Raw genomic sequence first — 26,009 nt, 5'->3', positions numbered from 1 at the left:
ATATACCGTCAGTCTAAAACCGTCTCTGGCACGCAATCTCTAGTAAACTGCCTCTAAGTAGCCTCAGGCAAAATGAAGAAGGGCCCACTCCAGAAGGAAGCCGATTTGGGCTGTTGGTGGGTCATCTTTAAAGACACAAGGAGACTGGAGCACCCGAAGCACTGATAACATAATTCCTGCCAGAATAGCAGGCCCAGAACAGTGTTGCCAACAAGGGGCCATGAAAAAGGAGTGTCTGGACAGGCATATGCCCCTGCTCAACTCTCTACTTCTAAAGCCCAGGAAGAAACCATCACACCAGGAATAGTAATCATTAGGAAGGAAGCAAAACCGATGCCTCTGTCTATGAGCACACAGTGCCAGTCTGTGACCCAAGGATCACACCCACCTAATAAGCCACATTACACACGGGCCATGCGCCCACACACCCGGAATGTCCTGAGAGGCCAATCCATTACAATGCAACTCCAGGCCTCAGACACTCAAGGGTCTTAGTGTCCACTCTGGCTAGTAGCGACATGAGGCCTATAGATTCAGAACGTTCCCTCATTCTATGAAGCTCTGCCCATCCGCAGTACAAATGCAAAACCCACACTTGAAGATGAAGACCTACATTCCCATGGGTTCAACACTAGCGTCATTTCTTTCTAAAGGTTTAAGATACATAATGGTGCTGAAAAGAACAACGTATCGGATAACTTAAGCTTTCAAGTTTAACCTGAAGAGGGAAAAATAGGCTTTGGGGTTCTAACAAACAGCTCAATTGAAAGAAAATACTCTAGTCCACAAGAGCAGACAGCTACAAGGAATGACCTACCTGAAGCAGTCCAACACAGACCCCACCACATCGTCTGCCAGCTCTCTGGGAAGCCTTCCAGCCATTCTACCAATCCTGAAAAGAAAAGCAAGAGTTTATCTGCTATATACACGACCATTCCCCAGAGGACGGCAAGCCTCAAATACTGCTCAGCAACAATGCCAAGGACAGGGCACGTGACTCTTTGGGCATGTGAACCGGGAGTGTGGTCACCTCTCCCCAGAGTAATACAGACACTGAACTCATCACTGATAACAGCCCCAGATACCAGACAGCTGCAAAAGCCAACCTAGGCCCTCTCCCCTATACACTGTCCCATTTCCACCAAAGGCTAGTCCAGGTCTGCACAGAGGAAAGCAGAGACCTGAAGTCAGGCCCAGGGGAAGGCTCCTCCTAGCGTGCTCACTGTGTGTTTGTCTATCCCTCCCAGCCGGACAGACTTCAGGCCAAGAACATCTGCTATGGACATAGATTCCCAGGGCAGCCCCCTTCAGGGGAGAGCTTCCTATCTGTGATGTCAGGGGAACCTGTGAGCGGGACACAGCCCTGCCTCACTCTATTTTTACCACACAGAATCTCTTCAACAACCTAACATGTAACTTATAGGAACCAACTATTAGTAATATTGGCCTCACACCACTTCAGGGAGCTTAAATTTAACCTCAGAATTTTTCTTTAAATGTTTGGGTTTTTGAGACAGGGTCTCACGATGTAGCTCTGGCAGCCCTGGAACTTCCTACATAGATCCGGCTGGCTTTGAACTCACAGCAATCTGCCTGCCTCTGCCTCCCAAATGCTGGAATTCCATGCCCAGCCAGTAATTACCTTTCAATGTACAGCATATAAAACAATAGTTCTACCATTTGAAAACCTACAAACTATTTACAACTCTCAAAGCCCATGCAAGGTTTTAAGGAACACCGGCTTGGACACACCGGCCCCTCACCACTGGCACTCAGCGCCGGCCCCCACCCGGCTTCTATACGTACCCTTTGGCTGCAGACCACCGCACCACGGTGTCCTTGTCCTTCAGCCCAGTGAGCAGCTGCTCTGCAAGAAGCAGGACACACACCATCAGCCCACACAAAACCTTCGTCCTCTTCTTGTATGCAAACTACTCCACCAATCCTGCACTCTACTCCAAAGCATACACTGTGCAAATTGTGCTGAGAATCTTAATGTTAGCCAGCCGTGGGTTACCCATGCCTGTAATCTCAGCACTTGGCAAGCTGAGGAAGGAGGAAATCAGTTTGGAAAGCCTAGCACTCAGGAGGCCAAGGCAGGCAGATCTCTTGAATTCAAAGCCAGCCTGGTCTATACAGAGTTCCAGGCCAGTTAGGGCTAAACGGTGAGACCGTTTCTCTAAAAAGTAAGAGTCTGAATTGTTTGCTGTGTTTTTCACATTAGATGAAGGATGGGTGTGACGTGGCATGCTACTGCCTGAATGTAGAGAGACCAGAGCTGGTTCTCTCCCTCCACCACTCAAGTTCCAGGAATCAAACCTGATTTTCCCTTTACCCACTGAGCCATCTTGCACGCCCAACAGGTCTTGGTTTTATTTTAAATGTTGTAATACATGAGCGTATTGTCTGTATGTATATGCACAATGTGCATGCCTGGTGCCTGCAGAAGTCAAGAGGGGGTCTGATCCCCTGGAGCTAAAGTAACAGATGATTGTGAGCCATCTTGTAGGCACTAGGAACCAAACCAGCAAGTGTTCTGAGAGCTGAGCTCTCTCTCCAATCCTGAGCCTTCATTTTAGTTACAATGAAAACACTTCTTCCCTGCTTTTAAACAACCACAGAAGAGGGCATTGCTGTCACTTCCTAACAACAATCAGCAAGGAGCAAGCTGCCTCCTCAGGTAAAGGCCTCAGTGAGCCAGAGAGGTCAAAAGAAACCCGAGACATCTGGGAAGGCTCCCACAAGGGAAGATGAGGTCTTTGGGGACTAGCCCAGAGGCAGTCTGAAGGCTATTCTAGGTCACACAGCCCTACAAGCCCAGTATGGTCCAAACACTGGTCAGAGGGCAAACCCCAGAAGATAGCTACCGGTCGGGGGTGGGAAGAAACCAATCAGCAGGCTGGGTGGTCTTTGGGAGAGCAGAGCATGAAGCAACATGCCTAAGGCAGATAAGCAGGCAATAACAGAGGAGCAAGAGAACTCATCCTGCGTCTACTGAGTTCAAGGTGGTTTAGAGGGACTCAGGACAGGTGTTGTGACGCAGCAACCAGGGAAGAGAATCCTAAGGAGGAAGGGGTCGTCCCAGAAAAGACCAAATATGTGTGAGTGCTGGCTGCAGAAACACCACTATGGAGGTCAAGGAGACGATACAGACAGCAGGGATAGACAAGTCTGGGGAAAACTGTCCTGAAGAATGAATGGACAGAACACAGCAAGGGAGATGATCACATGGTTCTGTACCTCCTGCCAGGATCCACCCAGGAAGTAGAAGCTGAGGATCCACTCCATCCAGCATCCGTAGTAAGGAAGGGAGAGTGAGGAGATAGTGATGAACCTGAGGCTGGGCACAGTAAAGGGGGGACTGGGAACCCTGGGTCAAGATTCCTGATAAGTGTGGAGGCCTACAGTAGTCTGAGATGATGAAAAGCGTGCTCGGACAAGACAAGAGGATAAAGGTTGGAGACATGAGTTCCACGTTCCAAGTCTGTTTTCCTGGGAACCCTGATTCCCTGAAGACAACCAGGGAGAGCAACTTAGGGGTCAGGTGTACGAAGGCAGTGTGGAGGGGTGAAGGGACAGAGGGAAGCTGGTGCTGCAAGAGCGAGTGTCCATGGGGAGGTCAGTCAGGGACCATACGCTAGGTGAGGAAGGGAAGGGGAGGGTAAACAGAGAAGAAAAGCACAGACATGCTGTAGATGAGGCGTGCGTGACACACACTGTGGCTCCACTTACCTATCACGCTCTCCACCCCCTCTGGAACATCATAGTCTTCATCGCCATCAGAAGTTAAGCTATCGGACAGTGGCTTCTGCTCACTCTTACCCGGGGCACTGAGCTGCAGGTTGGCAGCCAAAGACCGAGAGCCACGCTGATACCTGTGCAGAGCAAAATCATCTCAGGCTGGTAGGCACAGCCTGACCCTAAAAGCAAGCTGTCTGGTAAGTGAAGTCATCAACTTAGCATCCCTCAAAACCATACAAGAGGCCTGAAAAACTCTCACACACCATACAGACTGGGGGAGAAAGAAGACTACTGATATAATACTATCAGGACAAGCCTCAAAGAAAGTCAACCTAGAGCAGACACATGCCCTAATTCTCAAGAGCCATCCACAACAAAGTCTGAAGGCAGAAGGCAATGGCAAGGCCTCGCCACAGGCTACACATGAAAGACATCAGGTCCTCACCCTTGCTCACAAGCAAATGGCTGCCTTCTCCAGCTGTTTGACATTCTGGCCTCAGACCTCAGCCCAGGCCACAGGGCCCACTCCTTACCTATGCGCCAAGTGCAGCTCTGAACAGATCTCCCAGTTGCCTGGGGAACAAGCAAAAGGGAACCAACAATAATGTGGTTCATGGACACCACTCAACCATCATCTGTCTGGCCCTGACCAAGCAACTCCCTGCTAAGAGTCGGCATACCAGAGTAATCAAAGCCCACCTCCAAAGAGAATTGTCTGAATCTCTGAGACCCACTTGGGCCGAGATAGTATTACAGGGTGCTCTCCTCCCCAACACAGAATCGCAGCTGTGCACCCACCTTTACCTCCGCCTCACAGGCACTGCCAAGACTGCAGCAAACACACAGCACAGTGCTGCGCAGGTCACTAGACAGGCACGAGCTGCGAGAATGAACACAAAACTCACACACAATCTCCCTCAGGTCCTCGGTCATTCCCACAGTGAGCAAGGACAGGACAGGACCCAGAGAGAAGATCAGGGGAAAGCTCCACAGAGTTCTCAGCACTCAGGGGATCTTAGGGACACTGGCTATCGGGTCCAGAGAAGACCAGAAGTTCCAGCTCTCACTTAAGGAAAACCTGTGTACAGAAGAGAAGAACTGAAATAAACTAACAAAACTAAAGCCAACACAAGACAGGAAGTGGATCCACCCAGCACGCCACGGCCTCTGAAGACCAAACTTCACCATCTGCACTGGGAAAAAAGCCTTTAGAGAGTAGTGCTAGGAGATATAACAAGAACCTCAAAAGAGAGAGAGATAGAACGAGGAACTGGTCACAGTAGTTCATGCCTGCAATCCCAGCCCTTGACAGACTGAGACAGAAAAAAAACCCAGGAAATCAAGGTCATCAAAATAGCAAATTCAAGGTCAGTCAGTCTCCGTTACAGAAGACCCTTTCCCTGCACAAGTGGGGAGGGAGAAATAAAAGAGAAAAAGGCAAGAGAAAACAAATAGCAAGAGGGTGACCTTGAAATCCAATCATTAGTCAGACTTGGTGGCTCACTCCTTTGATCCCAGCACTCGGAAGGATCTCTGTGTTTGAGGACAGACTGGCCTACAAAGCAAGTTCCAGGACAGACAGGGTTGGGGCTACATATACAGGCTCCATCTCAAACAAAACAAAACAAACACCAGATCATATTTTGGTCTGGTTTGGTTTTTTTTTTTTTTTTTTTTTTTTAAGCGACAGAGTCTTACTACGTAGCTCTGGCAGGCCTGGAATTCAGCATGTACAGCAGGCCAGCCGTAAGCTTTCCTCCTACCTCACAGAGTGCTAGGGTTTTGAGTGTGCCACCAAGCCCAGCAAAACCTAATTCTATTAATAACGACATTATTAGGTGTGCAAAAATAGAGACAAATAATGGTAATATTGAATCATTTTCTTAAATTAAGCTTCTTAGTAGCTGTGAGCATTAACTGAACACATCTGGTATGTCTCTGAGGACACTTCTGGACACACGGACCAGCTCTAGCACAGGTGAGTCTTGTCCAATCAGCTGACAGCCTGGGCAAAACAGAAGGCTGCCTCGCCCACCTGCCAGCCTCTGGCTAGGTCACAGGCTCCTCCTGAGTCTGCAGACTCACACCTTAGATCACTAGAATGTGGCCTGCACTCAGCCTGAGAGTGAAGTGCACACTAACACGTGAGGATACTTCAGTTAGACATCTCTAAAGCCCAACATATTCTCTGAAATTCACTACACTTTTAGAAGAAGTTTTAACGAAACTTATATAACTTTTCTCAAATCACACACATTGGTAACTGTGTGCAGCTCGGTGGTAGAACGCTCGCATTCAATAATGGTAATAGCAACAGCGCCAGCACCTTCTAGACAGGATGGCACAAGCCTAGGATCCCAGTACTCAGAAGATTAAAGAGGAGTGTGACTCCAGGCTAGCCTGGGCTACAGAATAAGCCTGTCTCCAAAATAAACACCACACACACACACACACACACACACACACACAAACAATATGCTGTGAGGTATTAGAAGACGTTACATCTACCAGCAAGAAAAGACACTTTTATTTCTGAACAAACCTTCCAAAGTGAGCCAAGTTTTCTCTGAGAGGTGACTGACCAGAAAGCTTTCCCCCAAGATCCCAAGAGCCCAAACCAACACCTTGGAGGTACACCTGAGCAGTACCTCAGGGAAAGGCAGAGCAAGCTTCTCCCATTACCATTCTAGCTTCCGCTATTCTGCTGAAGATACTGAGTCAGAAAATAGCCAAAAGACAAACTATTCCTTCAAAACCAGAAACACTCAGACACCAAAGGGGAAACCAAAGCAGAAGACGTTTGCTGTTCAGCCCACACAGCCCTCTCCTCTTGAGATAAAAACAAGGTCACAGGCCTAACTTACCTCCATGTGGCCACCCTCGGCTTCAGGAAAGTCAGCCCCAGCCTCTGGACGAGCTTCACGCCAAGCTTCCTCAGCAAGGTCTGGTTGCTCTCGGGGAGTCTGCATCCATCAAGGCACTGGAGCACAGTGTTGGCTGCAGATGAGAACATGCAACTCAATGCAGCAGGAGGCGGCATGCACCCCTGAAATGGGTCAATCCCCATTCACACTGAAGCCCTGAGCAAGACCTCGTTCTTCCCAAGTTATCTGACCAGAATGCTAGAGTGAAGCCTCTTCATTGTCCTAACCATGGAACAAAAAGTAGAAAAGGCCCAGAGCGTAGGAGAAGCCATCTTGCTGCAAGCAATCATGCAGGGCCCGAGGGACACTGGGGCACAAGCGTGGGCAAAAGAAGGCCAATTCAAATTTACCAGTGCTTCTAGGGTTTGCTTTATTCAAGGAGTGCTCATTCAGCACTACGCTAGAATGGAGGCAATGCTGAGGCAGGACACTGAGCCCCAAGGGAGCATAATAGGACGAGCTCTTACACGAGACCCTGGGATGCATAGGCCATCCAGGGAACTAAGGTGGAGCGGAATATGATAATTGCATTCTACAGACAAAACTAAAGCCTAGGATAGAAGCACAGGGCTAGGTCTCTGAGATGGACCGGGTGACAAGAGAAGTGAGGAAGGGGTGAGGGGACGGGGAAAGGGTGTGAGGCCACAGGCAGGGAGGATGAGGACGATGAGAGAATGGATGGGTAACAAAAGATGACGTGATGAAGAGGAGGGAGCACGGGGAGGGGAATGAAAGGACAGGGGAGGAGGAAGGAGAAGGAATGACATATTGGAGTGATGGGAGGGATTGGGACAAGACCAGGGAAAGAGAGGATACAATGGAGAAATGGGTGGCAGGAAAGAGGGACGAGCTGAAGCAATGAGAAGGGGATGGAGTGATGGGGATCGGAAGTGAGAGGCCAGGAAAGAGGGTGGTGGTGAACCAAAGGAATGAGTGAGGAGGGAAGGTGAGGCCAATGGAGTGGGAGATGGGAGGATGGAAGGGGCGGATGAGGGGATGGGGAGAGGGGATGGGGGAGGGGATAGAGGAAGGGATGGGGAGAGGGGATGGGGGAGGGGATAGGGATGAGGGGATGGGGAGAGGGAATGAGGGGGTGGGGGGAGGGGATGAGGTGATGACTGATGGAGAGGGAATAACAGGGAGGGGTGAAGGGGAGGGTGTAGTGAGGAGGGGGCAATGGGGAGGGAGATGAAGGAGAAATGAAACGGTGAGGGTGAGAGGGACAGAGCAATGAGTATTATAAGGAATGACTCACAGGAAGAGGCTAAGATGATATGGGGGGGGGGTGAAGCAATGGGGGACGGTGACACAGGAAAACAAAGCAGCTATACAGTCCCAGGTCCCATAGTAGGACCAAGTCTACTATGACCAGGGCACGATTAAGTCAGGGCACTTGGAGCATTGCAAAACCCAGCTCTTCACTACAGAGCCTCTAGCAATTTCCTATTATCATAGTTATATTAAGAAACAAAAACCAGAAAGTCAAAGAACTGACAGTGTCCAAATATACAAAGCTACAGGTTCATGCTTGAGCAAAAGTGTCACGGAAGGACACAAACCCACAGCAGTATGTTTATTCTGTTACAATACTGTTATATGTACTGTTACAATACTGTTTTATATATATACTGTTATATATATATATATATATACACACACACTGTTATATACACTGTGTCACAGAAGGACACAAACTCACAGCAGTATGTTTATTCTGTTACAATACTGTTATATATATACACACACACACTGTTAAATACACACATACACTGTTATATACACTGTCTCACAGAAGCACACAAACTCAGAGCAGTATATTTATATTGTTCTTTAAATTAATCTTACCATAGGGTAGACAATCTTCACGTTTTCCATGCTTAAATATTTGAGCCTGAAAAAATAATATACTTTAAATACATTTCTAAGTTTAAAATGTACACAAGTTATCAGAACAAACTCATTACATCTTCCAGAATGTTTGCTGAGCATACACTTGTAGAATACTCCTTTATACCAGGTGAATATATGTCACTGTGACTGGTTTACTAAAGAAGCTGACTGGCCTATAGCTGCACAGGATAAGGTTGGTTAGGAAGGAGAACCGGACTAAGAAGACACTAGGAAGAAGAGGACAAAGTCTACAATGAGCCACATGGCCGAGCACAGATTAAGAAATATGGGCTAATGTAGTTAGCTAATAACAAGCCTTAGTTATTGGATAATTCATAAGAAGTCTCTGTGTGGTTATTTGGGAACTGGCTGGCAGGACAGAAAAGCCCACCTAACACCAGGTGAAGAAAGTCAGTCCCTGATAGAGGGAAGTATAGAAAAGGAATCCTCCAACAGGTCTGCTCATAGTCCTCCAAGGGGCTCTGATCCTAACCTGCAGTACGTACAGACTGAACTACAGAGAGGTGCAAAGTCTCATCATTGTCATCTGTGTACAAATTCAGAGCTGTAGACCAGAGGATCCACACCAAGGTGAGAAGCCACGGAAGTCTTCCCTCCTCTCTCACCACCTTAGCCAACCCAGGAGGGTTCCGCCCTCCTCGCCTTCCACAGAAGTCTTCAACCCTCTGCCACAGCTTACCACTGGATCTAGCACCTCCCAACTCACCCTCCCTGTGACGGCAGCCACACAGCCTGCAGACTCTGTACACAGTGCTAGATTTGGAGGGCAGCAGCAGACAACTATTTGACTTCACTAGAACTAAGTCCTTCTCTCTAGCATACTTGCTAGATTACTGGTGCTTACCAGAACACTGACCCTTCAGTTAGAACATTGATCCTGATCTCCTGGAATCTGTTCCTGACTTCTACACACACATCATGTCAAGCATGCACCAAATACACACGCACACACACCGCACACACGAATAGTTTTTTTTTTTTTTTTTAAGAACACTGACCCTCACTGAAACACTGGTCCTCGCTAGAATTCTCTTTCACCAGAGCACTGGTGCCACACTGATTCCACACATTTACACACATGCAAACCATAAACACAAGCAGACATGTGGTTCATGTCTATAATCCTAGCACTTGAGAGACAGAGACAAGAGGATCACCATCAACTCGCAGCCACCCTGGTCTACACAGCAAGTTCCAAGGTATCCAGAGCTACACAGGAAGAACCCTGTTTCAAAAAACAAACAGGCAAATAAAACATGAGCATAAACACATGTAGACACACAAGTCTATAAGCATTTTAAAAGGCATAAACCCACGTAATGGCATATAGCAACACATATATACAACATATATACAACACATATATACATGCACCAAAATCAAAATCAGGTCCAATCAGTGTCTAGCCATCTGCATTGGACCCTTCCTGCTGGTCCTCACAGGTATACACAAACATTACATACATAACACATATAAGCATCCACACAAACACATACACACAATTAGACACACATGTATAAGCACATACACACACATATGTATAAGCATCCACACAAACACACACATTAAAACATAAAATCCAGGTCCTGATGTCAAGTCCCAGCTCCACCCAGTGCTATTAATAGAACCCAGAGAAGTCTGATGCTTGTTGACTCCCCAGACTGTGAAGCTGCTCAAGCAGAACAGGTAGTGACAATGGGGAGGGAGTCTCACCTGAAAGCTGGGGCATCACAAGGCACAAACTCTAAAATCTGTCCACACAAGGGTCCTGCAGCACAAACTGTGCCTCTATGCTCAGTGAGTGGGGAAAGGCAACCCAGCTCCTTCAGCTCCCACCTGGGAACTGAGACCAACCAACCACAGATTCAAAATGCTGGCAGTCACAACCCCTTAGCAGAAGCCACATTGTCTTCTTCAGCTCTTTCCACCAGCTCAATGCCAGTCCATGACACAAGTCCCCTAACTTCATTTTTCTCTAGAGACCCAACAACCACAGGCAGCATCTCTTCAACACACTCAGAGCAAATGAATGGCAACCCGGGACTCGGGCCCTTAACTGTCACCTCTGAAACACCATGTCACAGCTTAGAACCTGAGAGGCCTCAGGGAGGTGTCACCAAGGGAAAGCTTTAGTTTGGGCAGGCCAGAAGGAACCTGCCAGTGGACCCTAGGGCCCTGCACGTTCCCACTCTCTATACCTGCCGCACTCGGCCGCCACACACAACTGGACACAACACAAGCACTGTACACTGTAACTCTGGAGCGGGTCTGGCACCAGGAGTAAACAAGGGAAGAGCATGGCCCTGCTGGCCACCCGACCACCATCTGGGACAGAGGCTGACCGCACCCTGCTGCCCACCTGTCCACCCTCTATCTCACAGCACATAAAAGCCAGCCCAGGTCTGCAAATTGGGAACTCACACAGTTCAGGCCCAGATCATAAATCACATGGGGATAATACAGAAGTGAGACCCTTTTCACTTTTAAAAAGTCCACAGAGGGGGCTGGAGAGATGGCTCAGAGGTTAAGAGCATTGCCTGCTCTTCCAAAGGTCCTGAGTTCAATTCCCAGCAACCACATGGTGGCTCACAACCATCTGTAATGAGGTCTGGTGCCCTCTTCTGGCCTGCAGAATATTGTATACATAATAAAATAAATAAATATTTAAAAAAAAAAAAAAAAAAGTCCACAGAGTCCATGTAAGGCTTTGTGCCTGTCCAGAAAGCAGCCAGGAGCACAGGCCACAGCCATAAAACAGACAATGGCAACCACACTTAAAGCATCATGGACCTCAAAGCGCCTATACTTCTGAAGCACACTGAAATCAGAACTGCTGGGTGTGTGTGAGCAGAAGTTCAGAGGGTGTAGCTCAGTAGTAGATGCACTTGCCTTCCATAATTAAGACCTGGACTCACAGGCCAACACACACACACACACACACACACACACACACAAAAGTAGATCGATGTCCAGAATAAGGAGCATGAGAAAGTCAAAGGGCAGTGACTTCAAAAGGATGGCAAAGGATTGTCATGACCTTTCGGGCAAAGACCTCAAAAGAAATTAGCATAGGTCAAAAAATAGAAACTTTTAGCCTGGCGGTGGTGGTGCACAGCTCTGATCCCAGCACTCAGGAGGCAGAAGCAGGCAGATCCCTGTGAGTTGGAGGCCAGCCTGGTCTACAAGAGCTAGTTCCAGGACAGGCTCCAAAATCTTCAGAGAAAAGAGAGAGAGAGAGAGAGAGAGAGAGAGAGAGAGAGAGAGAGAGAGAGAGAGAGAGAGAGAGAGACAAAACTTAGCCCTCAAGGGAAGGCTCAGCAGTTAAACGCACTTGCTGCTCTTGCAAAGGACCAAAGTTCAGTTCTCAGTACCCACATGACTGCCTACAACCACCTGAAATTATTCCAGTTCCAGAGGATCCAATGCCCTTCTGGCCTCCATGGGTACTGCATGCATGTGGTGCACATACAGACAAGCAGGCAGAACGTTCATACATATATGGAATTTTTCTAAGAAAACAAAATAAGTAAAAACTTGGAGTAGAACTATATCATGTAAAGAATGGAGTTTGTGGTTTAGAATCCTCCCACAAATAAAATCCTAGTAGGAAAATTAGTGACTTCATTACTGAATTCTAGCTAACATTCATGGAAAAAAATACCACCCTGCACAAACTCTGAGGAAATGCTTGCCAGCTGGCTGTATGAGGTCACTGTTACCCCAATACATAGCCAAGATTACAACAGAAAACTACAACCAACAGCCATGGAATACAGATATAAAAACCCTTGAATGGACGTTAGCAAACTGACTCCAAAGGCATTCTACAAGGACTTTACACCATGACCAAATGGGGTTTATCCTTCATGGGCAAGGAATGCATGGCTAGTTTAATATCCAGTAATCCATTAATGTACTATATAGCAAATTAACATAACAACAAATAAAAATACACGATTAGTTTCCTGATGAAAACTCAATAAATTGTAAAGGAGGAGGAGTCTTCTCAACCTTATAAAAGGCAGCTGTGGTGACTGGAGAGATAGGTCAGCAGTTAAAAGTATGTACTGCTCTTCCAGAGGACCCAAGTTCAGTTCCCAACACCCACATCAGCTAGCTTAAAACCACCTGTAACTCCAGGGGTCTAACAGCCTTTTGGGGCCTCCATAAGCATTGTACTCACATGACAAATTCTCATACAAACATATACACATAATTTATAATTTAATATTTTAATATTAAATTTAATAATATTAAATGATTTGATTAATGTAATACAGTTTAATTTGATTAATGTAATACCGAACAGAGAGGCAAGTAGCAAGGTGAAGGAGAACCAGAGACACACCAGCAGTCACATGTATAGGAACATGTCATTATGAAGCAGGGTTAGTCCTCAGGCAGCGGCAGGTTAGGGCCACCACTGACCAGCCTCACCCCATCACTAGGCCAGTGTCCCGCTGCCGCTGCTCAAGCCGCTGCCACAGACGCCACTGCTCACCCTGCTGAGGGCAGGAAAAAAACGGAGCTGCAGCGCTACCCACAGATTGCAAACATGACGGTGCTTAGGGTCCCGGCAGGGTGGCTGGCACCAAGAGTAGAGAGATGCATAGCAGCCTGGAGCTCTCAAAGGTCCTGGTCCCAGACTATGTAACATCCATGATCGGTGCTTCTGCTGGACACCGTGCTGACATCATGATCCATGCTGCCCACGGAGGAAGGAACAGGCTGATGTCCATGATCCAAGCTGTCGTTGGAAACTACGTTGATGTCCACAAATCATGCAGAAGTCATGATCCATTGCACTGCCGGCTGCTATGGACAAGGAAGCTTCTTTTGCAGTGATATTGATGAACACAGACTCATTACTGAGAATGAGAGACAGCCATGGAGTAAGAAGGAAAGAAACGTATATAAAATAGAGAAAGGTAAAGTTCAGAGACAAAAGGTAGATGGGATAATCTAAGTTAAGAAAAGCAGGCTAGAAACAAGTCAAACTAAGGCCAAGCATCCATAAGCAAGAATAAGCCTCCATGTATTTATTTGGAGTTGGGTGATGGGCACCCAAAGGGCAAAGAATAAAAATAACCAACTAGCCGGGCGGTGGTGGCGCACGCCTTTAATCCCAGCACTCAGAAGGCAGAGGCAGGAGGATCTCTGTGAGTTCAAGGCCAGCCTGGTCTACAAGAGCTAGTTCCAGGACAGGAACCAAAAAAGCTACAGAGAAACCCTGTCTTGAAAATTCAAAAAAAAATAAAATAAAATAACCAACTACACAGAGTGAGCTCCAGGACAGCCAGAGCTGTCCTGGGGGTGGGAGTGGGGGCAACCCAGGAAAATGAACGGAAAAATGAATATGGGATTTTGATTTTTCATATAAAAGGCATCTCCACAACACTTAGGAGGCTGGAGCAAGAGACGAGGGCCACAAGTTCACAGCCAGCATGGGCTATACTTCATTTAAAAAAATTTTTTTTTTCACAGTACTTCAACCTTTCCAATGTTGATCAGTGCTTGCCCTGCCCTGGGGAGAATGACTCTCGGCTTCAGAGGAACTTGAGCCCTTGCACTGATTCATACACACGCCTCTCTTTTGAGGATACATAAAATCGGAACTAACATAGAGCCACCTGCTTTTCTGAAAAGCATAGGCAGCACCAAGGCAATTATACCACCAACAGTTTGGGAAAAAACACCTCTCAACGCAGGAGGAGCAACCACGTCTGTTTTTGTTGTTCTAGAAACTAGCTCGGTGCAAGGTGCAAACGAAACGAGTTTCCCAGTAATCATCCTAAACCACCACCGCACCTTTCTACTGCTCCCCACCCAAGCTAGCTTCCCCTCCCTGGGGCATGTTCTCCAAGCCCTGTAAATCACAGGCTGAAGAGCCACACAGAAGCAAGTTCACCCTGCTGCCAAGCAAGAGGTGCTGGTTTGAGGCTCCCTGAAGGCACTGCCAAATTCAAGCCAAGAAAAACAACTCCACCCCAGGCCCTTGGAGAAAGGTCCCTGCACTGTCACAGAAAATGCAAGGTCTCTGAGAAGCTCACCAATCTGGAACCTTGGGAACACTGACGAGCACTAGACTGAACTCAAAGCACAGCATTAGGGTAGCAGGTTACCACGAGCACTTCACTGGTCTCTCAGAAGGGCGCTGCTGTGCCCAGACCACCTCACAGACGGGACAAGGCGCGGGGCAGACAACGATCTAACACTAAGAAAGCTCTCCATCATGAAAAGCTTAGCAACCCAGTGATGCTAGAATTAGAAGGTGCTTTTAAACACGTCACACAGGAAGTCGCCAAAACCCATACAAGCAACTCCAGGCTGAGCACCCAAGTCAGGTCCTTGTCTAAGCCAGAGGACCTACCCTCTCTGCCTCTCCGCCAACGCAAAGGCATAAGAACAGGTCACCCTGAAGGCCCTTCTTCCAGCACTAGGGGGGAAGAAACTCTTTCCACAAAGTAGAGTCTAGAAAACGGAGGCCTAGCACATCAACTGGCTTATAAAAACAAAGATGGGTAACGGCTTGAAGGACTGTCTACCCCAAGAAGAACAGTACATTAGAAAGGGGGTGCTCAGATACAGGGCAGGACCCAGCCCCAGAAGCACCATCCTAGCCAGAGGCATCACCTGCCCAATAGGCAGACTGCTGAAACTGAATGTCAATGATGGGAATAAATAGCTCATTAGAATAAGAGACGGTATTTCCTACCATGTCTTCCCTCACAGCCGCAGCTCTTTGAGGGGTCCCATGGATGCCCTGGACATTTCTGGTTTGATGGTTCCCTAGATGGCAGTGCCTCTGGGTGACTTCTGAACTATGGGATCAGCCCAAATTCTCAGGATATAAACTACCCGCTGGGCAGTTTCAGGTCTGACCATATCCCAGAGACAAGATTACTTACTTTGTTTCCTTACTAGAGAAACAAAGCCCCCTCTTCTAACACATAACTGAAAGAAATTATCCCGTTAACAGAAGAATTTCAGAAAGTGAAAGCTAAAACATCAAGTTCGGGTTTGTTTGCTCATTTATATGAGACAGAATCTCCCTATACAGCCGGATGACCTCAAACTCATGATCGTCCTGCCTCAGACAAGCAGGTACCAGCACAGCCAGTTCTGGAGAATCAGTTCTTCCCAGCAACAAAAACACAATTACTCACTGCAACCTCCATGATCTGAAAAGAAAACTCACCAATAGGAAGGACCTTAGACAATAGGAAAATGGGCCAATGTTAAGGGCGGATAACGCCAACCCCTCAAGTCTGTGTTATTGTCCTTATTTCAATTTCTAGTGCTTTTTAAGTAAAAATAACCATTCCTCAATACCTGAGGGATGTGGCAGAGTGTGGTAGCAGTCCTCCCACAGAAAGCCCAGGACTGAGGGTAGCCCACCACCACGGAGCTTTCCAGGCTCAAAGGCAGGAGCCATGGGCACCTGGAGGAATGCCCAGTATGGCGGAGGCACCTGAAGTCAGAGACCAAAGCCCAAACTTCCCTGATGCAGGCCAGGTCAGTACTGGCCCCAGGTGGAAGTGAGAGAAAAGGAGGAAGGAAAGAAGCACAGGCAAGGAAAGGCTGAGGCGGTACCACAAAGACATGACACACGGAAGGGGGGGCAGCGGTACACACAGTGCCCGCAAAGCCAACAGGAACCAGCGATGCCTCTGCCTGAGAGGACTCAGACTGATCAAGAAGGGCGCTGTGGCACATGTCTACAATCCCGTCGGTCCAGAGCTGGAGTTAGGGGGGTGAGTTAGCTCAAAGCAAGCCTGGATTCTACAAGAACTCTATGTCAAGAGCCCTCCAATGACTCCTCAGAACACAGCACAGAATGCAGAGATCCTATATCTTCTGTCATTAAACAAAACAGCGGGGAGGTGTTGGGAGAGAAGGCTTGTCTGGCGGGGCTAAGCCACTAGAATGACCTAGTCCAAAGGACAGACAATCTGTACACTGTCAGGACAAAGTGTCGACTGCCCAAAAGTTTTGAAAGAGGATACAGAGAGAACAATTTCAGGGAGCTGATACAGACATTTTGTTGTCCCACAGCAAGAGCATGACCTTCAGCCACAGAGGGCTGGCCAACCCACTGGCCACAAAGGACCCAGCTTCTCCAATGAACAGACATTGGCCAGCAGCCATACAGACGCTCAAGACTTCATCACCTGAGCTAACCAGTCCACACACAAGCATGAGGACGGTGCCGGGTGCCCAACTTGGAACACTCGGCGTACTGATGACATGCCGCCGTCCTCTGTGCACAGACGGCAGGAAGACCCCAACCTGTCCTTGGCAGATCTTCCTTCTGAAGTGTCTCGCTCCCTAGTCCCTCGAGGGGCGGCCTACTGCATACAGAGAAAGCTGCCTTGACCGTGGAACAGCACACAACTTCAGAGACCCCAACAGACAGGATGATAGTATGGGCCTGTGAGCAGTGACTGCTCATCTGCTTCCCAGTCGCCCAGAACTGAAACGATCACGTAGAAACTATACTAATTTCAACACTGTTTGGTTACTGGATTCGGTTCCAGTTCCCAGCGCACGCAGAGGACTGCGATCACTAATCTTTCTGTGAATTCGCCCCCTATTAAATAAGCTTTTGTTATACTCCATTCTGGGCTAGTGTGAGACTATTTTACATAAATTGCAACAAAGGCCCCGTGGAACTACTTAAAGTAGGATGGCTTGCCCTACTATCAGAAGATAAAGACTTGTGCTGCTTGGGCACAGCAGACAGGATAGGCTTGAGTGAGGTCAAAACAGGCTAAGGAGCCACACGACAGGATGAGACGTGTGGGGTGGGACTAAGGCATCATGGAGGGGTGGCTGGAAAGCCAGGTGATGCTCTGGACAAGACAAAGGAGACGAGAGAACCAAACAACACAGCAGGCATGGAAGACACAGGCAGAGACAGTCTCAGTCTCTGAGTCTCTGTCTCTCTTCCTCTCTCATACACCCACCACCACCACCACCACCGCCGCCAACACCTCTACCACCACCGTCAGGCTTCCACATTCACAAGGCTAAGGCGGACAACAGGCATGAGGTGAGATTGTGACTCCAGAGGTGTCTCAAGTGCACCCACAGAATGAGGGCTCTAAACAAGGACAGAGAGCAGGAAACAGGGACCAAGGGCAAAGCAGAGATGGGGTGTCAACAGCCAAGGCCTGAGGGAAGCTTTGAGAAGGAAGGCCAAGGAAAGTATGGGCAACCAGATATCAACATCTGTCCACGGGCCAGGTGAGAGGAGAGAGGCGGGTGGAGTTGTGAAGTGTTCAAATGGCCTGCCACAGAAGTCACAGCCAAGGCTAAAGGGGGGTGTGGGGTGCACCAGCTCCTCAGCCTCCAGCACTAACCCAGCTCACACCAGCACAGGAATAAGGAGGATGAGGCCTGTGACCTACAAAGTCCCTCCCCTGCACTGCCGGCATGTACGGACATGTTCCTACGGGGCTCACCTATGTAAAACGCTGAGCTACAAGAAATTAGATAGAGCGAGAACGTGCTGCTCCGTCTACTCAAAGCCTAACGCAGGAACTTATTCCCTTGAATTTACAGACACGCAGCACTCAGTGCTCAATCCCCACACTGTCACATGTTTTCTCCACCCAAAATCCGACTTTGGGGGCGAGCAAGATGGCTCAGTGGGAAAAGGCCCTTGCTGCTGTCAGGACTGCGTTCAATTCCTGGGATTCTTACGACGAAAGGAGAGAATTCTTTCTGCAAGTTGGCCTCCACGTGAGTGCTATGTCACACACACCACACCCACAAAATACATAAAAATAAATAGAACAAAAAGAAAAGCTACCCTGAACATCAAGGCAGAACCATCCAGACACTCTGCCCTTTGCATACTGAGCATCTCCAGACACCAGAAGTCCCCCAAAGAGAAGCCAAAGTCCATAAAGTCATAATAGGCTAAGTTCTGTCTAAAGAGCATGCCGGGTACCGACCAGTCTCCACACAGTTCAAAGGCAAGATAGAGCCAAGTACCACACCTATGCCTCAGGCCACTAGCAGAGATGAAATCAAAAACAGCTAAAGCCTATTGAGAGGCCACGGCCAGGACAGCTTGGTCAGGCGACTGAAGGCCCAGGCAGAGCCAAGTCCAGGACACTGGTCCCTCATGCCTGTCCACGCAGGCAATCCAGTCAACAGTCACTTGTACCCAGGTACCTGACCTCTTTCATCCTGGAAACCACAACCACATGTGAGAAAAGACACCATGTCTACTGGTGGCTGCCATGTAGAAGCCTGGGATGGGCCTGTAGATCCTGGTGCCCTCGGCTTTCTTGAGGGGTTTTTTTTTTTTTTTGGTTTTTTTTTTTTTTTTTGGTTTGTTTTGGTTTTTTGGGACAGGGTTTCTTTATGTAGTAACCTTGGTTGTCCTAGAAGTGGCTCTGCAGACCAGGCTGGCCTCCTGTACTTTCGTGAGTTTTAATACTACAGTTTGTGAGGTTGCTGGGTTTGGGTAGAATTTTGTGGGTTTTTTGTTTTGTTTTGTTTTTTTCAGTTCTGAGTAAAAAAAAACCCAGGGCTTCAAGAATGCTAGCTAAACAAGTTACTGAGCTATACCCCCAAACCATATTGTAGTAAGAATTCTACCTTTAGACAATAATAAAATAAACCTTGAATTTTATTTGTTCTTTGTTTTGTTTTTTGTTTTTCGAGGCTGTTTCTCGGTGTAGCCCTGGCCACCCTTGAACTCTCTGGGTAGACCTGGCTGGCCTCAAACTCAGAGATCCACCTGCCTCAGCGCAGAGCTGAGTGGTGGCCTGTGCCACTGTGCCTGGAAAACTTTTAAAGAATTTAAAAATAGGAAAAATAAGAAAACTTCACTGTGAAGGAGAGATACAGTACTAACAGATGGTAAACAAAAGAGCATCTCCTGCCACCAATCAACACAGGCAGGACGTTTCCTGCCAGCAGCCTGTGTTTGGGAGCAGAAGTTCCTACACTATCATGGCCACCGCAGGAAAAGCAGAGAAGCCACAGCAGTTAGAAACTCCGAATCTGAGGGAAACCCACAAATACATTTTTAATTTTATTTAAATTATGCTTTCCATTCTCAAATGTTCTTATAAGTACTTATATTATAAATACTCCAGAGTAAAGGGGCCCTCCAGAGAAGTGAAGTCGCTCTTGTTTCGGTCCTACAGGAGTTAAGAATCGACGCGGCAAGAGGGCTATGCTTCGAGGGAAATAAAATCAATCCTAGTTTCGATGTGACTTGTTCAGGGTTCACCTGTTTCGCCTAACCCACACTAATGAACAGGTGGATAAAAACGAAGCCAAGTGCATCAAAGGAAACATGCAATCCTGAAGCACAATACACCTGCAAGTTTCATCATGCACAGGACACCCAGCCCTCTGCCTTCAGGTCTGACAAGCCCATGGTGAAACTGCTCCACCCACTAAGTGTAACTTCCTCCTGCCCTGGAGCCAGACCAGACCCAAGTGACCCTCCAAATGAGAAAAGAAAGCTGAGTGGGAGACCGGGGAGATGCCGCTGCCCCAAGGAGCAGGACTTTGGGCTTCTGGGAGGCCGAGTCAGGCACTGCGAGCCCAAGGCGAGAGACCACCATGGCTGCTGATCCACGGTTTCATTCGTCCACTTCCCGGGATTTCAGGTGTCTGCGTCAGACAATTGCTCACCATCCTCAGGGCAAATCTCTCTAGATAGAGCAGAGGTGCGGATGCCAAACCACCACGGCACCCTGCCCCAACAGCAGAGATTTGGGTCTCATCTTCCCCTCCCTGCCAACACACCCAGCTGGGGGTGGGGGAGCAGGAGACAACTTTTCTAAGCCTCTGGGAACCCTTTTTACACCTTGGGAGGAAGGAAAGAGAGAATTTCTCTCCCTCAACACTGGAATTTGAAGATGTTCGAATAAAAGGCACACACGTCTAACTGGCTTAAGTCACTAAAAGGAATCTCAACCCACTGGCATAACTGGCAAGGAATGAACAGCAACTGGGCCTCCAGTATCTGAGCGCAATCTAATGCTCGATGCACGTCCCAAATAAGAAAGGAGAAACAGAAAACTTGGCGAGATGGCTCAGTGGTTAAGAGCACTGTCTGCTCTTCCAGAGGTCCTGAGTTCAATTCCCAGCAACCACATGGTGGCTCCAAAACCATCTGTAAAGAGATCTGGTGCCCTCCTCTGGCGGGTGGAGGCAGAAAGTTGTATACATAAAAAAAAATAAATCTTTAAAAAAAAAAAAAAAAGAAAACTTGGGAGCCACACAGAGACAAGAAACAGGTGATCACTCTGGCAGGACCTCCAGCGAACCTTCGGTTAGAGCCCAGCAGGTTATCCCACCTCCCGTTGGAGTCTTACAGCCCCTACTTACCCCGCCAGCTGCATCTCTATTGCCATGGGCAGATCAGAGAAACTCCTGAGCCAGGCTGGCAAGTAGTCAGCTATAGATCCCAAAGCCCTTCAGAAATGCAGAGTGCTGGCTAGGTGTAGTGATACGTACACATAACCCTTGTATTTACAAGACTGAAGCTAACCTGAGCTGTAAAGCAAGATCTTTCTCACCTAACCCCAGAAAGAATGCAGAGAGCTGAACAAAGCCAGTCTAAAATCAATCCCCTGAGATTAATCATGTCTGCCCTCCTGTGCGCCACATACACATGCTAGACAGGTCAGACTCTAGCTACATTGTCAGACCTTCCTGTATTCTCTTGATCTAAAACTTTTCAACAAGACTCATGCCAAGCCAGAGGTGTTGACATACACCTGGAATCCTAGCACTCAGGAGGAAGAGGAAGGAGTATCACAAGTTCAAAGCCAGCCTGGTCTACAAATTCCAGGCAAACCGGGGCGACATAGTAAAACGTGCCTCATTTTTAAAAAGCATAGGGAGCCAGGCATGGTGGTACATACCTTTAATCTCATCGCTCAGGAAGCAGAGGCAGGTGGATCTCTGAGTTTGAGGGCAGCCTGGTCTACAGAGGAAGTTCCAGGACAACCAGGGCTACACAGAGAAACCTTGTTTCCAAAAACAAAAAGAAGTTAAAACTGGGTGGGGGGGGGGGGCGACACAGGGATGGATACACGACAGGGACCACGATGACAGCAGGCAGGGCAGGGAAGCAGAGAGATGGCTCAATTGGTCATCAAACCTGAAGACTGAGTTCAAACCCAGGAAGCACATGGTGGACATAACGAACAGTTATTCTGGAATCTTTTATCATTATTATTACTGTTGTTGCTGTTGGGCTCGAAAGAGAGCTCAACAATTAAAAGCACTTGAATCACCACAAACACACCGTGGCGCATGCTGTGCACACACACAGCAAACAGAAGTAGGAATAAAATGTTTTTAAATATTAATGCCAAAATATCAAGAATCTATTTACATCCAAATCGTTCAAATTAACCATTTCTGTCTACCTCGTCACCAGTTACCTAAGACACAAATGCACACTACCAACCGTGATTTATAAATCAATCATGGGGGCACACAGCTGTGACCTCCGCATCCTTCACACACACACACACACACCCCCCCCCCCGCTCCTCACGCTACCCTTCAGGGTAGGTCACTGCTTGTACCAACCGCTACTGCAATCAAAATGAAAATCACAATAAACCCTCTCCATACAGCTAGAGCAAAGCCTTCCAAGGTATGGGCTATCCATCTGTACTCGCAAATCCCAAAGATATCTGCCACAGGTAGAACCTCAGAGTTCACTAATATGACAAAAGAGACAACCATAACTTTTACACACACACACACAATATATATGTATATATATAGTAAAAGAAATACACATGTGTGCATGTACGTACACACTATAACTGACATGTGAAGGCAACCATAATTTTTCTCAAGATTTATTTTACTTCTAATTATGGGTATATGTGTGTGATCTATGTGTGTGTGCACATGTGTATAAGTGCTCACAGAAGCCAAAAGATGGCATCAGATCTCCGGGAACTAGTTACAGGGAGTTGTGCACCTCCCAACATGGGTACTGGACACTGAACCAGGTCCACCTGGAAAGGCAGCAAGTGAGCCATCTCTTGAGCCCCACAACCATAATTTTTAAAAAATACTTCAAGGACAAAATATGATCTAAAAAAAAAAAACTATTAGGGACTGGGAAAACCTAGATGGTTCAGTGCTTGCCTAGCATGTTTAAAGGTCTTAGTCTGACAACCCAGCACTATCAGAGAGAGAGAAAAAAAAACACTGCGAGCTGAAACACTATCTGCTGAGTTAATATCTATTATCACACGCATTAGAAAAAATTACTGCTACATACCCAAGAGAATTGTAAACATAAATTTAAACACGCACACACACACACAAACAGAAAGAAAACTCTTATGTTCCCTGTAGCACTAATCACAACCAACCACATAATGAAACATTGTCTGACCACAAGAAAGGAGTGAAGGAGTGGAGGACTAACACACACCACGGACAGACAGACCTATGGACACTGTGCTCAGTGAAAGAAGCCTACCCTACATGAGTCTAAACATGTAAACTAAAAGCCACCTCCACAGACATGCAGGTCAGGGACCACGGGTGCCATGGAGTGGTGTGGTGTGTGGAGTGACAGACTGAAGAGAGACAGTGGGGACAGCGGTTACTGCACAACTCTGTGGACAAACAAAACGAAGGAAGAGCCAGTCCTCATAGCAAGCAAATCACGTCTCGATTTGCACAGGACATAAACATCTCGTTTTCCCAGGTTTCCTTCCTACGTGTTTTGAAGGGCAGCCCTCTGAAGCAGCAGCAATACAGCTGGAAATGAGGAGATCAAGCATTTCTCGCTCCCACAGCCAGGATGACACACAGCTACAGAGGAAGATGCAGGGGGTCCTGAGAGTCTCTACTCATCTTCCTGTCCCCAGGTCCACGTCCCCTTCCTAGGGTTTCAAGCACCTGGCCCTAGCACCTCCCACCCTGCCTCAGGACCTGTGTAAAGGTGTGCAGACAGCCAAACCCAAGATGCCAGTATGGCTGGTTGCCTTCAAACTTCCCCAAAGGTTCCTGTTTCCTCTGCCTCAAACACAAGGACAAGAACTACTCTCAAATCTCACCCTATGTAGTCAAAGGAAGTCAAGAAGACAGGTCTGGCCCTGGAGCTACAGTCCAGATCATCTGCCACCCTCAGGGCAATCCATGCCCTCCTCCTGAATGCTGACTCTCAAAACCGGGGCCTCAGAAAGCCGCTGTGACCTCGTAAACACTGACCCTAGTAACAGCATTAGAGGCACTATGACCTTCTGAACACTGAGCATCAAAACCAAACAAAGTCTTAGAAGTCCGTCTGTGACCTCCTGAGTACTGGTGCAGGAGCTTCCTAGCCTTGTTCACAGGATTTCACACTAGAGCGTTCTTCTTGTCAGTACTAAAAAGCCATACAGAGAAGACCAGCAATAGTAGGTCAGGCACAACGGGCTTCTCGAGACAGGTCCCAGACTCTGTATTTAAACTCAGATACTAGAAACCTCGGATTAACCCACTAATTCAAAAAGGATCAGATTTCAAGCCTTCTGCCTCGTTCACAAGGGCTGGCGTCACTGACTGCCTTAGTCAACGAAACTAAGCAAAACCCACAAGGACACGGCTGCAGTTCTACAGACACCACTGCCCCCTAGTGGTGATGCGCACTTCATCGGCTTTCTCCTGTTAGCCTCCACTCCTGGTCAGCCTCAAACACTAAACACACCGCAGCAAAAGATGGAACCACACTTCTGTGATGCAAACAAACCCCACCATGCTCCAGTCGCTGGAACCTAGAGTCACTGGAGCCAACAGTTTGGGGATGAACCATCAGTTTGGAAACACAGTCCCACAGATCCACAAGCTGTCCCTGGTGCTTACCAGGGCCTGCAGCATCCCGTCCATGACAATGACCCCCTCGATGGTCTGGAAGGAGGAGTGGGCCAAGGTACACAGGCTCCAGTCCAGAAAGCTGGCCATCTTTCTCTGCTTGACATCAGGACGTACGATAAACCTGCAGAGGAACACAAACACAGGAGGAGCTCAACAGGACTCCAGTGCTGAACTCAGCCACATCCCAGCAACCACCACATACTTTTCCTCCCAGTCACCTTGTACCCCTAAGCAGCTGCCTACATACATGGTGCTCTCTCTAGCGAACCAAGGCCCTGACCATCATGGCCCAGCAGCTGGTTTCCCACCAGGCTCTCTCACGAAGTTACTCACAGGCCTCACCACCTTCCCGCCTTCCCTCCTGGGCCAACTCATCCAGCAGCTTCACAAATCAATGGACACCTTTATCCCCACTGTGGCAGGGAACATCTTCCTACTTCTCAGCTCCGTCTCCTTCCAAGTGTATCCCTTAACCTCAAGATACATCCTCCAAAACCTCGTCCGACCACCAATCTAACCCAAGGACCTCTCTACCACAACCTTTATGGGTCACCCAACTTCCACCTCATGCTACGCATGCCTGTTTCCTTCCACCCAACGTCCAGCTGACAATGTGAGCCCAGACCTCTGGTTCTGTGACTCTAAACGGGTCTGATAATGAAAAAAACAAGCAAGGTTCTGCCCTCTCAGAGCTGATGCCAAGAGAGAAGGCAGACCAGAGGTGTAACCCCAAAGAAAGAAACCGGAAGACAAACTGCAGAGGGGGAACAGGCTCACAGGCTCACAGACAAACCTCGATACTTGCCAAGGAGAGCTGACAAGAAAGGTGGGAAAGCTCTGTATCAGGGGAAATAGAGCTAAGAGGAGATTAAGTGTAACGACCAGGGACCGAAGGAAAGAGGAAAGTGGTTTACGCAGGTCATGCTTAGGAGACGGGAGGAGTAATTAATCCTTCAGTGAGACAGAACGCACTTTCCTTCCCAGAATTCCCACTTCCTAATGCAGGGCCTACAAGCTGCCACAGGGTTCCATTGGGTCGGCTGCTTCTCTGGATCCTGACTCAGAAAGGTGTAACTTTTCCCTTTTCCTCTCTGTCTTTCGATCCTGGAACTAGCTCTTGTAGACCAGGCTGGCCTTGAACTCACAGAGATCTGCCTGCCTCTGCCTCCTGAGTGCTGCAATTAATATCCTCTAGATATTACAGTTTTCCACATCCCCTTGCTTCTGATGTGATTGATTTGATGGAGTGTTCTGAGGTTTCTACCTCTGCAGAATGCCTGGCTATGGGTCTCTGTGTTTGTTTCCTGTCTGCTGCAGACACCACTTGGCAGGGAAAAGGAGTTTTAACAAAAGTAAGGAAACACAAAATACCAAAAAAGGCCTCTGTCAGCTCTGGCCAGCACAGGCTCCAAAAGCTACAGAGAAACCCTGTCTTGGAAAAAAAAAAAAGTTACCATCTGGACTCTAGTTCAGGACACTCTCTGTTTCCTGGTGCACTGCACATAAGCCACTTCCCACCACAGCGAACGGAGCTACTCAGTGTCTCGCTCGCGGTGAGGCTAC

At 48.0% G+C, this 26,009-nt stretch overlaps 1 protein-coding gene across 2 annotated transcripts in view; it reads right to left on the bottom strand.

The window, feature by feature from the left end:
* The window catches only part of Tbcd (tubulin folding cofactor D), a 141,281-nt gene that overhangs the window by 101,326 nt on the left and 13,946 nt on the right, over positions 1–26,009 (bottom strand). For both annotated transcript variants that reach the window (XM_050130438.1, XM_050130439.1), the window contains exons 7-12: positions 24,435–24,567; positions 8,511–8,556; positions 6,606–6,738; positions 3,733–3,875; positions 1,807–1,867; positions 818–892 (exon numbers count right to left, since the gene is read on the bottom strand). In XM_050130438.1, coding sequence (XP_049986395.1) covers positions 818–892; positions 1,807–1,867; positions 3,733–3,875; positions 6,606–6,738; positions 8,511–8,556; positions 24,435–24,567 — 591 coding nt within the window. The remainder of the gene's footprint in view (positions 1–817; positions 893–1,806; positions 1,868–3,732; positions 3,876–6,605; positions 6,739–8,510; positions 8,557–24,434; positions 24,568–26,009) is intronic.

This window comes from Alexandromys fortis, unplaced genomic scaffold, assembly GCF_014885135.2.
Source record: "Alexandromys fortis isolate MF-2015 unplaced genomic scaffold, M_Fortis_MF-2015_v1.1 scaffold_349, whole genome shotgun sequence".
Lineage (NCBI taxonomy): Eukaryota > Metazoa > Chordata > Mammalia > Rodentia > Cricetidae > Alexandromys > Alexandromys fortis.
This window is presented reverse-complemented; position numbering and strand designations above follow the sequence as displayed.